The sequence below is a fragment of the Gallinula chloropus genome, assembly GCF_964237585.1.
Source record: "Gallinula chloropus genome assembly, chromosome: Z".
Lineage (NCBI taxonomy): Eukaryota > Metazoa > Chordata > Aves > Gruiformes > Rallidae > Gallinula > Gallinula chloropus.
Genome location: NC_140089.1, coordinates 42,115,791 through 42,132,011, shown reverse-complemented (window position 1 = coordinate 42,132,011; position 16,221 = coordinate 42,115,791). Strand labels below are relative to the sequence as shown.

At 44.4% G+C, this 16,221-nt stretch overlaps 1 protein-coding gene across 10 annotated transcripts in view; it reads right to left on the bottom strand.

Annotated features, from left to right (window-relative positions):
• Positions 1-15,946, bottom strand: part of LOC311203862 (transducin-like enhancer protein 4) — a gene marked incomplete at its 3' end in the record, with an annotated part of 98,647 nt that extends 82,701 nt beyond the window's left edge. For all 10 annotated transcript variants that reach the window (XM_084278633.1, XM_084278636.1, XM_084278635.1 and 7 more), the window contains exons 1-4: positions 15,845-15,946; positions 15,304-15,401; positions 13,966-14,029; positions 12,473-12,517 (exon numbers count right to left, since the gene is read on the bottom strand). In XM_084278633.1, the coding sequence (XP_084134759.1) occupies positions 12,473-12,517; positions 13,966-14,029; positions 15,304-15,401; positions 15,845-15,889 (252 nt within the window). In that variant the 5' untranslated portion in view covers positions 15,890-15,946. The remainder of the gene's footprint in view (positions 1-12,472; positions 12,518-13,965; positions 14,030-15,303; positions 15,402-15,844) is intronic.
• Positions 15,947-16,221: the final 275 nt, after the last annotated feature.

Here is a 16,221-nt window from a genome sequence, read left to right as displayed (position 1 = left end):
GGCATATTTGAAAAAAAAAAATAAAGTGTTGCATATGCAAAGAAGCTGGACATTTGTATCTGCAAAGGAAAATCTTACTAAGAGCTAAGTTTTGAAGGTATTAACAAAGCTACTAACAGCAGTTTGAAAATACACCTTGTACATGCTTTACAAAACTCATCTTCAAGCAGAAACCTCCAACCTCAGAAAAAAAAAAACCCAAACCACCACACAGGTACAATCAGGGAGGATTCTCTTCTTGTACAATCTCGTGATGCTGTTGCTCTTCACATCTCTATCTACATGATCAAACCAACGAACAATTGTTATCCTCAGTCAACTGTGGGTTTAGATAAAAAAAAAGTCAGAAACAAACCATTCCCCAGAAATTTCCAGGATGCCACAGGCACAGAACTGTAATACTTGCTCTGATGCTGCCAACAAGTGAAACAGGACATTTTGGTGTCACTGGTCTGTAGAGGTAAACTGGGGAAAGTTGTGAAAGGAGAAAGGAACTATTTGTCTTGTAGAGATCCATCAGAAGTGTCTTTCTCCTCTATATTCAAGACCATCATTAGCTTTATATTTCTTAGATCTACCTCTAAAAGCACGTGGAAGCGGAGAGATGCAAAGGAAACAGGATGTCATTAATTAACTGAATTCATTTCACCAAGAGCTTACATGTGAGTTACTTCTCAAGAGTAACACCTCCACAGTTAAGTATCCGTCCGTATGTAAGAAGAAACTTGGACATAAAAAGACCTTTGATGTTTGGAGATGGCGTCTCTTCCACAGATAATGTTTCAGAGGAAGAAGTAAGCGAGAGACTCTCATCAGTGCTTGGATTTTGTTGTTGTTGTAGTTGTTGTTTAGACTGAGAAAGCAAGAGTGCAGCTTGTCCCCAGAAATTAAGGAGAACCGATGAACACTGTAAATAAGGAACATGCTCGGACTGTGACAGCTTTCCACAATGAGGACAGAAAGCCTACTGGTAAGGCCAAGCGTAAGAATACACAATCCACCCTTTGTTAATACGCTGACACAAACATACGGCGTGTATTTTACGCACAAAGTCTTCCCAATCTTCTTGTGTTATTCAAACACTAAGGACTGATGTTTTAAGAAGAGGCACCTACTTTGTATCCATCCAGTCACATGCTTTACAGAATTACAGAGAGCAGACAGTGGCAGTGTTGTAGCTGACTCTCTCACACACAACAGCACAGTGCCATCTTTCAAAGGGGGCACTGTGAAAGTGGATGGTGGTCATACAGAGTGAATGGTACTGCAGGGAAATTGGAGACGTGAGAAGAAAAACAATTAATGAGCTTCCTCCAACTATTCCTAGTTCTTGTTCTAGTTCTTGTTCTCTGCCTCCTACCTCAAACACAAAATCCAGCACAAGCCTTTTGACCAATTTTGGCCTTACTCTCTTTGCCTTCCTTCTTCAAACACTAGCACAAGATCAGAGATCCCTACTTCCAACTTTTATCTCCAGAGACAATTAACAGAGTAGCAGGCAAGAGGACAACTCTAGCATCTCTTGTGTTATCTCCTTTGGGCCATGAAGGACAATTGAAACCCCACAGCAGTTAAGGCACTGCTGGACCTAGTTTCACAGCAGACAGGGGTTTGGAAGGAGTCCTCTTCCCTTCGCATCAAATATGTATTCCTTCAATATTCCGTGATCCTCTAGAGCCTCTCATCCAATAATGGACGTTAAGAAATTAAATCTTACATCACTCCCCATCATGACAGTATCATCACCATTTCAGAGAGGAAGATGGAGCTACAGAAATGTTAAGATACTTTCACAAAGTGCTCCAGAGCACAAGCTCTCAGCCACAACTGCCCATTTTTCCCATGCTTTAAAATAAAAATGGCCTCCTCCCCAGGTCTAAGGCAGCCAAGGCCCTGGGTAGCCACCTGCAGGTATCCAGAACAGGCCACAGAACTGATCTCAACACCGACGTTTCTCTGCAGACCCACAGTGCTTCACAGAGGATGAGTACTGACCTCACACCCCGCCATCCTGCAGCCACCATAAAATTCCAGCAAAGCCCCACATCCCTCTCAAAGCCAAAACCACAACGTAGCTTGGCTCAACTGCTGGCGTGAAATGACCAGGCAGAGCTCATGCTGCCACTGGCAGACAGGATGGCAGCAGAAGCACTGACAGAGCTATCAGGAGTAACCTGGCCCTGCACAGCCCCAGGAGAAGCAGCTCTCACAAAAACACATGGACAAGTGTTGCCAGGTCTGAGCGTGCCCCCTTTCCCCAACCTTTAGCTGGGCTGCACTGCCATTCGTCTCCCTTGCATATATTAATAGCAAAGCTTAATAGGTTAACACCACTGTGCTTTCAAAACAAAGGCCAGAAGTGTTTCAGCTGTGAGGCATGGCTGAAAACTCCCCATTCATTCATTTGAAAGGTCAGAAACGGGAAAAAGGGGTTGTCAAACATAAAAACTTTCCTCAGTGACTGCTCTACTTTCCCCATGCTTTTAAAAGGCAAAATTTGAATCAAATGCTAAATAGAGAGCCACTGGTTGACCACTAAACAGAAGTTACTGAGATAGGTTAACTGGGTATCAAAACATGTTAACCTAGAAGCCCTCAGCTATCTTCGTTGCAAAGGATGAGCAAAAATGGAGTTCCACCTCTCCAGCCAAGAAGCAGAGGCATAGGGAGCAAAACAAGTGATCAAAATGCTGCCTTTTCCCTCGATCCCCAGATAAAAATTCACTCCAATTTGCCTTACGATTGATTTAAATAACGCTGTCACGTTGACATGGAAAATGATGACGGCTGCAGCCACCAAGCAGCTGTCAAGAACACCTTACAACCCTGACTTTCCCAATGCAAGCTTCCACCCAGCTGCTGCACGGGGGGACCGAGAGAACACATGCCTGTGGCAGCTCAGTGGGCTTCAGGTTACCTTCTTTTCCCTCACTCCTTGCCGAGTCGTAACCGCACAGGCATCCCGTAATTCATTTTAAGGAAGTTCCCTGCCTTGAGGACACAGCAGACCCAGTCTACATCTATTTGCTGCTGCTCTTGGGTTTAAGATTTTCAGAGTTAAATTTCGGTATCAATTGCTGTCACTCCCTGCAAGTATCGCAGTGCTTTATTAAGTATTTGCAGAGTGCATGTGTTGGCCCTGCTGTGTTTTGATTTGTTGATTTTGGGTTCAAAGTCGGAAAAAGCAGGAGGAAAGGGGCTCCTTTGCTTTCCAAAGCACACTTCTGCCACAGTAAATCTGCATCGCTCGCTCTGCCTGTAATTGAAACCCAGGTGATGTCTCAGCAGCAGCCTCACCATGCCCTCTATTACAGTGCTACTCCATCACCAGCTACCCGGGACAGGGTCAGAGGGGTTTTTTTGCATTTGCAAATTCTCCAAAAGACCAAGGTACTAAGAGAAGCCAGGCACATAAGCAAAGTAAACATGAGGCAAGTTTATTGTATTTAAGATGGAAGAAAGAGCAGGTTTTTTAAAAAAAACCTTAAAATTAAACGCTCTCTGATCATACACAACACACACCAAACAAAATCTAGTGGTAGTACCTATTGTTATGCAGATTCTTTATGGCATGAAGAGGGCAGATTTTGACTTCTGTTCAACTGTGAGATGCTCTGCTGAGGTTTTTAAGCAAACACAAGAAAAAAGAAAAGCACACATTCTCATTGCCAGCGTTCCACATCCCAAACATAACAGTGAGAGGTTTTTCTCCTTTGAAGAAGTTGAAACTCATCCAGAAAATGTCAGAAACCTCTGGCAGTATGAGATCCTGCAGAGAAACCATTTATGCAGACCAAAAGAGGTTAGAAGATTTCTACTTAAAACTATGTCCCGTGTTCCCTCAGAGAAAGGGGAATTGCCACCAGCCTATCTGTGCCATCTTATGATATATAACCCACAAAAACTTAAAAAGCAATTCCAGAAGAAACCATGGTTTTCTGTTATGTGGGCTTGTTTGTTTGTTTGGTTTTTTTTTCCTTAGGAGCATACACCTCACACAGTCTCTGAGAATAGGAAACTATGACAAAATTTGCCAGCTGTATCTCATACCCAGCTCCCTTGTCTTTATCATGAATCTTGGGACTTTCTGCTCCTTACTTGGGAAAAACGATTACAGAAGAATACTGGAGGGAAAACGAAGAAGCATGAGCCAAGTGCAGTTTGACAGCTTAGAATTTGAAAGAAAATAAAAAGAACCCCAAATTTATTATTTTTATATCATGATTAATTTTAAGCCAATCTCATAATTTTCTGGGGACTGGCATGATTTAACATTTGGAGCTGGCAATACAGCACACCTTACAAATACATAACCATAAAGAGACCAATTCAAGTTTACTGTGGGGACTATAACTTTGACCAGCCTGACATCTGCACATTTAAACGTCTCTGCCATAACCTCCCAGTGTTCACTACCAGAGCATTACGTTCCTGTGCTAGCCTAGGGAAGATGATTCCTTACATCTAAATCCTATCCACACAGGCAAAGACAGCACTCTTCAGAGTTCTGTTTAGTATTTGTGACGTATTTCAGTTACATTTATAAAAGCATTATTAGAAAAACATGTTATGGACACCTGCATTTGACATTATGCCAAAATGCCTCCTGCTACACTGAACTAGGGAGTGTGTGCCACCACAAAGTTGAACAATACTGAGGGAAAAAAATTACAGAAGTAGTATTTCAAGGTGCCAGTGGAACTGCAAAAACAGCATTCTGAACCAAGACAAAACCTGTAGAATTACACAGATGAACTGAGACACAAATAGGCATTCTTAAAACCACTTTGCATTTTTGTACTTCAAAATAAAGATTTCTAATTCAAACTCTCATAGCATTTCTCCAGTATAGGCAGGTTCAGTTTCAAGCATACTGTCGTCTGTTACTTAATGCAAGTATCATTTTATACATCCTGTGTTTCACATTATCTTTGTTCTGCTCCTGCTGTGCCTTGTGGCTAAATAGGTTTTCTGAAAGTCAGTGGCAACAGATGTGCTCAATCTGCAGACAGTGAAAGAAGCGACTTCTGTATCAATTATAATCACACTGTTCAAAAAACTGGCCCACGTCTGTGATAAACTCACTCCTCTATTGCATCCACAAATAGTAAACCGTATCTCTTCATCCAAAAAAATTTTTTTAAAAAGGAAAAACCCACCCAAAAACCCCCATCAAACAAGAAAAGACTAAATTGATAGCTCGGAAGTCTCAAGGCTTGCAGCCTCGGGTAAAAGAGTCGCAAAATACACCTCCCAGCTTTAATACACCGAGTCCAGGGTACACATGGTTGTTGCGATCTCCCATGTCCAAAATCCAGGGTTTGGAATATAAGTTATAACCAAGGCCCCAGAAGTGCAGAAAGGCGCTTGGATCAGACTATACACCAATATGGTTAAAAGTAATCAGCTCACTTTATTCATATACATACATCTGAGGGTTACATAACTAGGAGCCAGAATACAGGGTGGGGGGGGGTGGCGGGGAGGGAAAGGCCATCTGCCCAGTATCAGGTCTTTATCACCACAATGAAATGTCGAAGTACCATAAGACCTCGTTACAGGTTCTCATTCCCAGGCTTTTCAGCCCCTTGTTAGTGAATTCTTAAGGCTGTTTTTGCAAGCGCAACTAGCTGTGGCCTTGGTCAGCTAACCAGGCTCCCACATGTGGGGACTGAAGTCAATACTCATCCTGCATGAGCACCCCCTTAACTTTCTGTAACATAAACCGAAATCAGAATCCCTGCCTCGTGGAGCTTACAATCGCAATTATTCCACATGCCTGAATCCTTATGTTTAAAGTTATTTCAGTTGCCGAGCCAAGCACCCAAACATTTTAAAGCCAGATTTACAATCGCCTCTGCAGCCTTAATTCTACTTTCCTAATGTCTACTTTGTGCACTGAAAGAGGTCCTTTAGGAAAACTGGTAATGAGATCAGCAAGTGCATAACTAAAAACTGCACCACGAGGCACATACACAATGGGGCAGGATCAAGCTTGGCCATCCCAGCATCCAGACACCACACGTTGAAACCTATCTGCTAATTAATGTTTCTTCCAGTGGTGAAAGACCCTCCCCCCCCCAAAAATGGAAGGCAAATCTCACCACATAAAATGGTGCAAAAGTTATTAGACACAAAATGGTGACACAGCTTCCCTCTCCTGGAGGGCAGCAAGTCCTGGCTGTTCAGCAGGAGAAACTCATGCCAGAGTCGTATTTCCAGCCGTGCTGGCTGGCCCGAAGAGCCAGCGCGGTGCCAGGCAGGAGAGGGTGGGGTGCCTCCTGCTGCAGAGGTCCACATCACCTCTGCCTTCCCCCACAGCTGCCCAAAAGGGGATGGGGGTTCTCTTCTCACCAGAACGGTGCCCGTTACTGCAAACGTGATGGAGCTTTCCACATTTAAAAAAAAAAACCAACCCCAAAGCCGAGGGACAAGTTGTTTGGGTTTTTTATATGGAAAGGTGTTAGGCAGCCCTAACCACATGGTCACCGCTGGCCCCCTCTGTAATTACAAGTGGGCCCATAAACTAACACTGTCAGTGTGGCAGCATCACGGCAATTAGCATCTTTCAAAGGCAAAAAAATGCTTTTATGTTTAAGCGCCGTAGAGCACAGCCTTTTGCCAGTAAAAACAGAGCGTATGTCTTAATTTAAAAGTTTGCTCAGCATGTTTTGTGTTACTTCCTGTGTCTTAAGCATCTGTCTGAACTGCCAAAACAAGTGGGGGGGAAATGATGCTTTCCTTTGCTTAGGAATGAATGGCAAAACCAGGATGAAATAAAAGTTCTTGTCCTCACACATGTTACCCTGTGGATGTGGGGAAGGGCTGTGGGAGGGGAAAGGTTATTTCAGCAGTAACTGGCAGAGAAGTGGCAAATACCAATGTCCCAGTAATTAACAGGCCCTCTCCACAGAAAGGGTGTCTAACATCCATGTAACGAGGACAAGAAAACAGTCTTGTTTCAGAACCTTCCAGTTATTACCAAGTAAAAGGTTTCTGGTTTAACAGCAGAATAATAACATTTTCTAACTTTTCATAAGCTTCTAAGCTTTTCTGCTGGCTTCAGAGGCTAAATAACCTAAAACTGGGACAAACAAGCCTCAGTTGTCAAACTGATTTGACAGCCTATTTTTTACATTTTTCGACTTTGATGGAAAAGCCACTTGTTTTTCTCTTCCTCCTTAATAGTCCTGTGTGAACTGCAGTCTTCCAAATTTCACTTCCAATCTTTCTCATTTTGAAGTTTTCCAGTGCAGCTCTGACTACCCACTGCCTGTATCTCTATTAAATCTTTCCTACTGTTTATAATGGACAACAAATTCAGCTGGTATAATTTGAGCTGGCTCTCCAGCTATTCTCCAAATGGAAGACAATACACACTCATCTACAGGTTAAAGAAAAAACCCACAAACGTGCAAAAATGTGCACACATGCATATGCACGCACGTCCACGACGAGCCCACACCACTGACAGAAAAAAAAAGAGAAAGAAAACCGAGAGTATTTTTCCATTATACAAGTAGCGCGTATACAAACCAATTCCCTGTGATATATGCGTTTTATGGCCGTGAAGATGAAAAACGGTCAAAACTCTGCCCTAAATTAAACAAATTGATTTCCATTTTTACCCCTTTACCAAAATAATTTACTAAGGCTTAAGAAGCAAGCAGACTCAAGGCTGAGATGTCGTACAGCCCATATATTAACTCAGTCGGCAATAAATCTCCCCTTACTCTCCATACTACTTTCTTAAATAGCTCACTATAAAGCGCCAACCTAATTAAAAACAGCTTTCTCGGCAACACTGGCCTTGATTTCACTTATTTACACATTAACTGCAGCCTCCGTTTGGCCAATCCAGTCTATTCCCTGTACCACGCAGGGCCTTTTATCTGCCCTGGACAGCATTTTCTCCAGCAGATGAAGTAGATGCCAATTGATTTGCTGTCGAGCATGGTAAATTAATAGCAACAAATTGCTGAGGGCCCCATCTCGCTGCTCCACCATGCTTCGGCAGTTTTGCTTTATTTGCTCCATGATGGGCAGCAGTCAGGCCTCTTCAAGTCAATTTCTTCTTAACAACCTGCAATACTTTTCAATGGTGAAAATAGAGCCGTTCCTTGTAAGTCAGAAATCAATATCCTATTGCCCTTAGAAAATGCTAAACAAGCAGTATTGGCAATCCACTTGGTACTAGAGGGTATCAGATATAATGCAAATCCATACTGCTTCCCTCCTCGTAGTTATTACAGTTTGCTAAAAGGTTCCTAATGCCATTTATCATCATTTACCATCGACTACTGCAGCTATGATTATGATATCCTATCAGCTAGCAGAGCCCTTTCATTTCTATCCAATTAATATTTTAGCAGCACTCAAATGGTTGTTGCCCAAGTCTTGTAATAAAATTTACATGGATTGGACTGATTTTTTTTTTCTTTTACTGTGATCTTAAAAAGTCATTTCATTTATTTTTTAATACCCAGCTTCTTAAAAGACCTGAATTTTCTTTCAAAAATGCTGAAATCCGACATGCTAGCATGTGAATTAGTTCAAAGACGGAGGTCTAACCAAAAAAAGCAGCTCAGAATTTATGCACTGCCACCTCCAAAACACATAATCGAAGTAAAAAGCGAATGCTGTATCCTATTTATGTTTTCCATCAGTCTCATTCACAAATATCTGTTGTCTGAAGCCAAATGCAGACATTTATTTCAAGTGATAATTACGATTCTGAATTAAAACCTTCGGCAAGCATGTTTGATTACAGCAATTTAAATAAACTGTTTACCATAACATTAAAACGGCCTAATTTCAGAAATTAAACCAAATGACCACCACCATCACCAAGGATCAACAGTATAGTAGAAACACAGAGCAGCACATCAACTATTCATTCACATACCACCAGCTGACCCTCTTAAAAACAAATGTTAGAAAAAGCAGCTGAGTAGGAAATGGAACATCTTCGGACCACACTCAAACGTTCATATTTATTCTGATATTGGAAGTTTAAAACCGTGGGAAATTATCTGCTCATGCTGCAACCCAAAAACCCCCAGCTCAATGCCTGGGGTTTTGTTTTGTTTTGGTTTTTTTCTGGAATGTTTATTTTGAAGCTTTATTGATCCTAGTATGGAATGTAAAAAAATTAGTGCAGTATTTTAGGCAATAACACTGCATGTCACAACATACCCCACACTTGTCTTAAAAAAAAAAAAAAAAACCAAAAAACAAATGACTAATTCTACTAGTCTAATGCTATTTACTCAGTTACCAAAATTTAAATTAATTATGTTCTCAAACATAATTGTTAAAAATTGGCAACATTATGCAGGCTTAATTAAGATTAAATCCAATTTACTAAATGTACTTTAATTGGTACTAATTACATTAGCTTTCCTTTCAGAATGACAAATTCCCCATAGGTTTCACTTTAATAGTCTTCTATCAAAATCAACACAGGATGACTGATGATGAGCATCACACGAGGGGTGGGAAAAGAAATGCTCTTCCCCCCTCTCTCCCCCTCCAGACACACAGGCACACTCACTACCGCTGCTCTCTGCGCGTTTATCCTTTTATCAATTTGCTAAGTCACAGAGTCATGACTCCATCACAGCCATCATTTTCTGTTCCAGTGAAAAATTTCTCTAAAAATAAATACTCTGTGGCTGGGAGCAGCCAAGAAGAACAGAAGCTTTAACAGAAAAATACACAAAGGTTTCAAATATCAGGGCCACCAATTACTAGGGTACTTCCAAGGACTCCAGGGAGTCCTGCTCTTGAACCCTTTGAGAAGCAAATCTAATAAGTGAATAAGCCTAACCTGATCTTGAGAACTAGGCCCAATTACGCCGAAGGGCAACTTCACTGCATTATTGCCTGCTTTCCATTACAAGGGCATCCAGCGAGTACATCTGGAAAAGAACCTGAGAGGAACCAAGGCTGTCTGCCCAGAAAAACAAATAAAGACAGATATGCCTCCGCGCTAAAGCGAAAAAAAGAAAGAAAATATAATAAGTAGGTGGTTTGCAGGGCTGTCTGTATTTCATAATGTGATAAACTGCCCTCAGGATTTTTGATATGATTGAATTTAGAAAGCTGGAAAGGGGGGGGGAAGGGAAAAAAAAAAAAGGAGAAGAAAAAAAAGGTGAATCGCTCAATTTCAGCTGAGTAAAATTCAAAGATGTGAAAGGAAGAAAAGGGAATTTAAGGTGGAAGACTAAAAAAAAGCATGGCACACATCAAATGAAGCAATCAACACTATTTGTAGAATAAACTGATACCGAACTGGACCCTAACGCTGAGATCATACAGCAAGAGGTGAAACATTTTTCAGGTGCTAAAGGAAGAGGAAAAAGGAGGAAAAAAAAACCCAAAAAACCAACCCCAAAACAAAACCCAGCTGTGGCAGTGGACGGAGAGGCATGATAGATATGAAATTGGTATCAGATTTAAGAATGATAGCAAACAAGTTTCTTAGCTGCAGGTAATTTGAATCAACATCTGACAAAATATTTAAGTGTTTTGCATGAGAGTACGATACTTAAACTACTAATTTGAACAAATTGAGCAGTAATGGGAAAAGGTGTTTAATTAAAACCCAGTTCATCCGTAATCCCCACACTTAGTTGCAACTAAGCATTTAATTTCCCCAGAATATCACTGAGGGCTCCATTCCCGTAACTATATACGATTTCTGAAGCAAACCCTTCAGAAACTGAAAGCTTAGAGGGCTTTCACTGTTTTTTCCCTTCCTAATTGCACTTGCGAGCTGATTTTGTCCCACTGAGTTCTGTGCAGTTGCTGCACATCTGCATACCCCCTGTAAAAACAGGGTAAACCCAGGAATATAAACAAGTTTGGCGGCAGCACTTGCTTTCAAACGCCTGTAAGAATCTGCTACGTAGATGGCCTGTAAGGACTCTGGTCTTTGCAAGCCGTTCTCATACCGGCTACTTTACTGCCTGGGATGGGTTTTTCGTTTGGTTTTTTGGGGTGCTTTTGTCATTGGTTGTTTTGTTGTGGGTTTTTTTTGTTTTCTAGGGTTTTTTGACGTGTCCCGAAACAAGCTGTCTGTCCATTTAAGAACAGACCCAATACCTCTGGGAGTCAGTTAACCAGTCTTTCCATCAGCACCCACAAACTGAATCGGGTGCAGAGAGCCACCACGTTCGTACGTGACCAGCTGCCACCACAGACTTTTCCTCTCAACCCTCTGTTAAACGCACTTGTTGAGTGCTCGCGCTACCTGCGTGGACAACACTTGAATTCAACAAGTCCACATATATATGTCTTTAAGTAACATGTATGTAACAAGGCGCCCTAAGTTTGGAGCTGCAGATGCACAACACTTTGAGGCATGAAATCCCAGCGTCTTCGTATTTGTATGCCGCCCAGCACAAACGGCCCTAATCAGTACTGCGGCACTGGGATGCTAATGGAATACAAAATATAATAAATAACGTGAAAAAACATTTGACTTCTATGTCTGCTCTCAACAAGATAAAGAAATCCTATTTCCACAACCCAGAGAAGTTCCAAATCCCTAACTTTGAACAGAAATGCATACAAACCAATTTTCAGATGGTCTTTCTTCTCCCATCCAACCATTCCTTTATTTCTGCAGTTTACACTCCCCAGCAAGGCTGGCAGATTGCTCAACCGTTTGCTAAAATGAGTTGTCAGTATTAAACTCCACCATAAAAAGTTCCCTCACTGGAAAAGAGGTCAGATGTTTAATTCATTCTCCTCTAGAGAAGGTTAAAAACATGCATTACCGAATAAGAAACTCTGATTTACACTACCATGCTCCATCTGACTAATCTCCTGCTAATCTTGGCCTAAGTGCTAGACTTCAAGGCACAAAACTGAGCATGCTAACATCCTTGCTGAAAGCTCATTTACTCTTTCGTGTTTGAGATGCTAAGACACTAGTTTTGGACAAAGGTCCAAGTCAGCAGCCTGAGGGAAACAGGAACATGGCTGTGCATCAATTGTTTTTGTAGCTCCAGCTTAAATCAGTCCAGGTTACCCGAAGAATATGCAAATACAAATCCCTCAATGCCTATTATGTGTTCGTGATATAGCCATCATCCCGAAGAAGAGTAAACCCCGAAGGTTCGAGGTTGGACAGACCTGAAGCTACAACCCACACCCCCAACTCGACTCGCATACATCCTGCCCGTGCAGTACAGAGGACTGCTTGGCATGTGCCGAGACTGCGTGTGGAAAGCCAAACGAGTCATGCACAACCGGTGGCCAAGACCGTAACCTGCTCGGAGCCCACGTACCACACACAAGACACAAGTTTCAGGGCCGGGTTAAGTACAAAAAAAAACCCCACAAAAAATTTCCAATGCACTCGAGCACACAATTAAAAGCAAGTCACGCAGAATGCACATCTGTTTTAAGACTGATGGGAGAAATCATACAGAGTATTCTTACACAAAATATATTATCTACCTACCTGTTTGTGCATCTCTATATTCAGCCCGTAGGACATCTCATAATACTAAGAAAGAAGAAAATTACTCTATTAGACCTTGCAATTGTGAAAGCCATCCCAAAATTCACCTTGACTCAAACATCACCCATACAAAAACATACAGACCTAAAATCATTTATTGGCCTTGAAGAGCTCCTGGAATGTGAAACAGCATTTCACAGAAACAGGTTTGGATTCTTTTTTGCTTTATATACATTGCTTTGTGTCAAATTTACAAAGAGCAGTCATAAAACAAGGAAAAATTCAGACAACAAAAAACCCCCCACAAAAAGTAATCACAATCAGAGTTAAATATTAAAAGCTGGAAAAAAAAAAAGCCACACAGAAAATGCTCAAGATTTTATTCCCTAGCACACATAAAAGATGCCAAAAAAACCGCCCGAAGTGCTTGAAGCCAGACACACATATAAATCAACAACGTCTAACAGACCAGTTATTCAATATTTTAAATTAAAAACACAAAAAAGCTGCAATTAAGTTGCAGGGATGCAAAAAATGAAAGAGCGTGGAAATTCAGAGCCAAAGCATATACACCAATCTGAGCAAGTCCTGCTGTGCCCGAGTATTGCGGGGAACTCAGTTCAGTGTGTAACGTTAGTACCAAACAATCTCCAAGACTTAGGAGGCACACCAGGCATGAAAAGGACAACCGTGAGCCTCAACGTTTGCTGGTGCTCTGGGTTAAGAATTTTTCAAGGTTATTTACTCATCTTTTTTTTTTTTTTCTTCTGTAAATACATGAGTGCAATTTGTCACGTACATATGGAAAACGGCTAATTCTTCATAGACGTACAAGAGAACTGATGGCAAGACCTCCTCTGGAGTTATCATGATCCATCATGCAATTATGTATTTAGAGATATCCTCCTACGCACGTTACTCAGCCGGGCAGACCACAACCGTGTAGGTAATCCCTTTCACAGCTGAGATCCCTGCCATTCTGAATTTAGTGGAACAATGAACTGGCTGCCCAGGTGCAACACTTCTTCTAGGAAGTAGGCTTTGGGTTTGCACGCGTAAGCGTACAAGTTTGGCTTAGACCCATCGCAGGAAAATGAGAAACAACAAAAAAACCCCAAAAAATGATCCCGAATTGTTTCACGTAGATGCAATCATTGGGAGAAAAGTCAGCAAAAAAAGCCAAAACACCATCCCCAGGTATGCTATGAAAGTTGTACACGGCTTTAAAAAGGGCTGGCGAGTAATCTGCTAGCATTTGGAAGAAATATCCCCAGTTGCCTAAAAGGTTGAAAAGCAGGTTTTGCGCGGAAACGAGCCGCTGCAAACAAGTTATAAACCCCTGAAACTAAGGGGTTGTAACGGAAGCACTGATGCAACCTCAACAACAGCAGCGCTACTGTAATCTTTCTGTTTGCCTCCAGCAATTCAAGCTTATTTCGGTCTCGGTATACCAAGATAATAGACATTTTGAATTTGTTATGCAGCTTGCTTACCATGACATAATGTCGCTGCATCTCTGTCTTCTCACTGGCCAGTTTTTCACATTCTAGCTTCAAACTGTTCAAAGACATAAAAAAAAAAAGGAAAAAGCACGGATACTTCGTAACACACAACTGACATTTTCCCAGTACAGGTTAATCCCCTTTTCAAGCATTTCTCCAACACACAAATAGAAATGCGCATTCCAGATCTTGCTGGGGAGTTCAGGGTGGGGTTTGTACTTTTCCTCTTTCAAGACACACTGTGCAACATCCTTATCTCCTGAAGTGAAGTGCATACAGTACACAGGAGAGTATTTTTCCCTGGCACACACACAAAAAAAAAAACCCTAAACAACCCCAAAACCAACAAAAACCAAACCAACAGAAAGAGCACACAGGGGTTCATTCCTATAATGCTTCAGCTTGACAAGCCACCTTAAGATCCACAATTTGGGTTTGGGGAGTTTTTACTTAAAGGAGTTTCAGAAACACCTCTCACTTTCACTCAACCCAGAGAGGAATCAAACACATTATCACCACTTCAATGAGCAGAAAGTTGCTGGATTTTATAAGAGGGTTTTTTTGGCTGTTACTGATGACAACACTGCAAGGGAAATACCGCAGGTAATTCGAGGACCACCGTGGTAAACACAAACACCTCCGCTTTTCCTTTTTGCTTTTTGTGTTTTTTTGTGTGTGTGTTGTGTTGTGTTTTGGTTTGTTTGTTGTCAGAAGCCCTCCAAGCTATCCTGCCAGGAGTCACTTGTCACTCTGAGGACACGGCACTCTTCCACCTAAGGATAATGAAATGGCTCGCCGCCTCACTTCCAGGTTATCAGCACTTGACATGTCAATGAAAGGCGCGAGGGGGCCGAGCCAAGACAAGATGCGTGTCCTGGGCGGCATTTTGAAGAAAAGCAGAGGACGAGCCCCGCCAGCCACCTTTTCTTTTTTTTTTTTTTTTTTCCACCAGCCCCCATCTTACCCCCGTCTCCCCTCTCAAAAAACACAAAACAAAAACAAGAAAACACCCAACCACAACAAGAAGAAACCCCAACCTAAAACCACAGCCCGGAGCCTGGGGAAAACCAGACAACCCGCTTGCAGCCTTGGGTGCGGGGTCCCCGTGAACGCCCCAACCCAACCCCCCCCACCCCCCCCATTCCCCCCGCCTCAAGGCGCCGGCGGGATGCGGAGGGGCCGGCGGAGTAGCGCCCGGGCTGGGGTGGGTCCGCTCCGCACCGGGGCTCTGCCGAAAGATGCCGGCGCTCCCCCTCCGCCGACCCCACGGGCGACGGCGATGGAAAGCGGTGCGAGGCGAGCCCGCTCGGGGAAAGCGGGCAACGTTACCTGTGGTACTGAGCCTGCAAAAACTGAAACTCCTCCTTAATCCGATCGCAGGACTCGGAAATGGTGAATTTAAAGGGCTGCGCTGGCTGGTGAGGAGCCTGCAAGCAAGCAACAGCGGGTCTTTTAATCGCCCCCTCTCGCCCTCCCCGCGGCTCTCCTCGCCCGGCCGCCACCCCCACCCCCTCCCCAGTCCGCCGCCGCCCCCCGCCGCGGCCCTCGCACCCGGGCTCCGCGAAGGCGCAGCTCCCTGGACCCCCGCCCGCCCGGGGCGCCACGGGCTGCTGCCCCGACGGGGCCCGCCGGCGGTGCGGATCCGCCGCGGGGGCAGGCGTCGCCCGCTCGGACCCCCCGCGCCGGCCGTAGCCGCGGGACGCGGGGCGGGCGCCGGGACCGCCGCGCACCGGGCGGCGGCAACTCGGAGGAGCCAACCCCAGCCCGGGGCGGCGGCGGCGGCGCGGCGGACAACAATAAGAAAATGGCTCCAACAACTCCGCGGTGCCCGCGCCGAAGCGCTGCCCGCGGGGCCGCCGCCGCCACTCACCGGGTGCCGGGTCTGCGGGTACATCTTGCTCAGGTCGCGGATCATCCACGCCGCTTCGGGGGGCGCTGACGGCCGGAGCGGCGGGGATCAGGGCAGCAGGCGCGGCGGCGGCGACGGCGGGCAGGGACGCCGCGGCCCCGCCGCCCCGGGGCTGGCGGGGCACCGCCGGCAGCAGCGAGGCGCGGCGGCGACGGCGGCGTCCGCGGCGCGCGGGAGCCGCTGCCACATCCCCCGGGGGCGGTCAGCGGGCGGCGCCGACCGGCTTTCCCGAGCGCCGCCGCTCCGCGGGCTCCGAGCCCTGTGCGGCGACGGGCGAAGAGAAGGAGGAGGAGGGCGGGGAAAGCCCCTCCGCCGGCGCCGGTGCGCGCTCCGCCAGA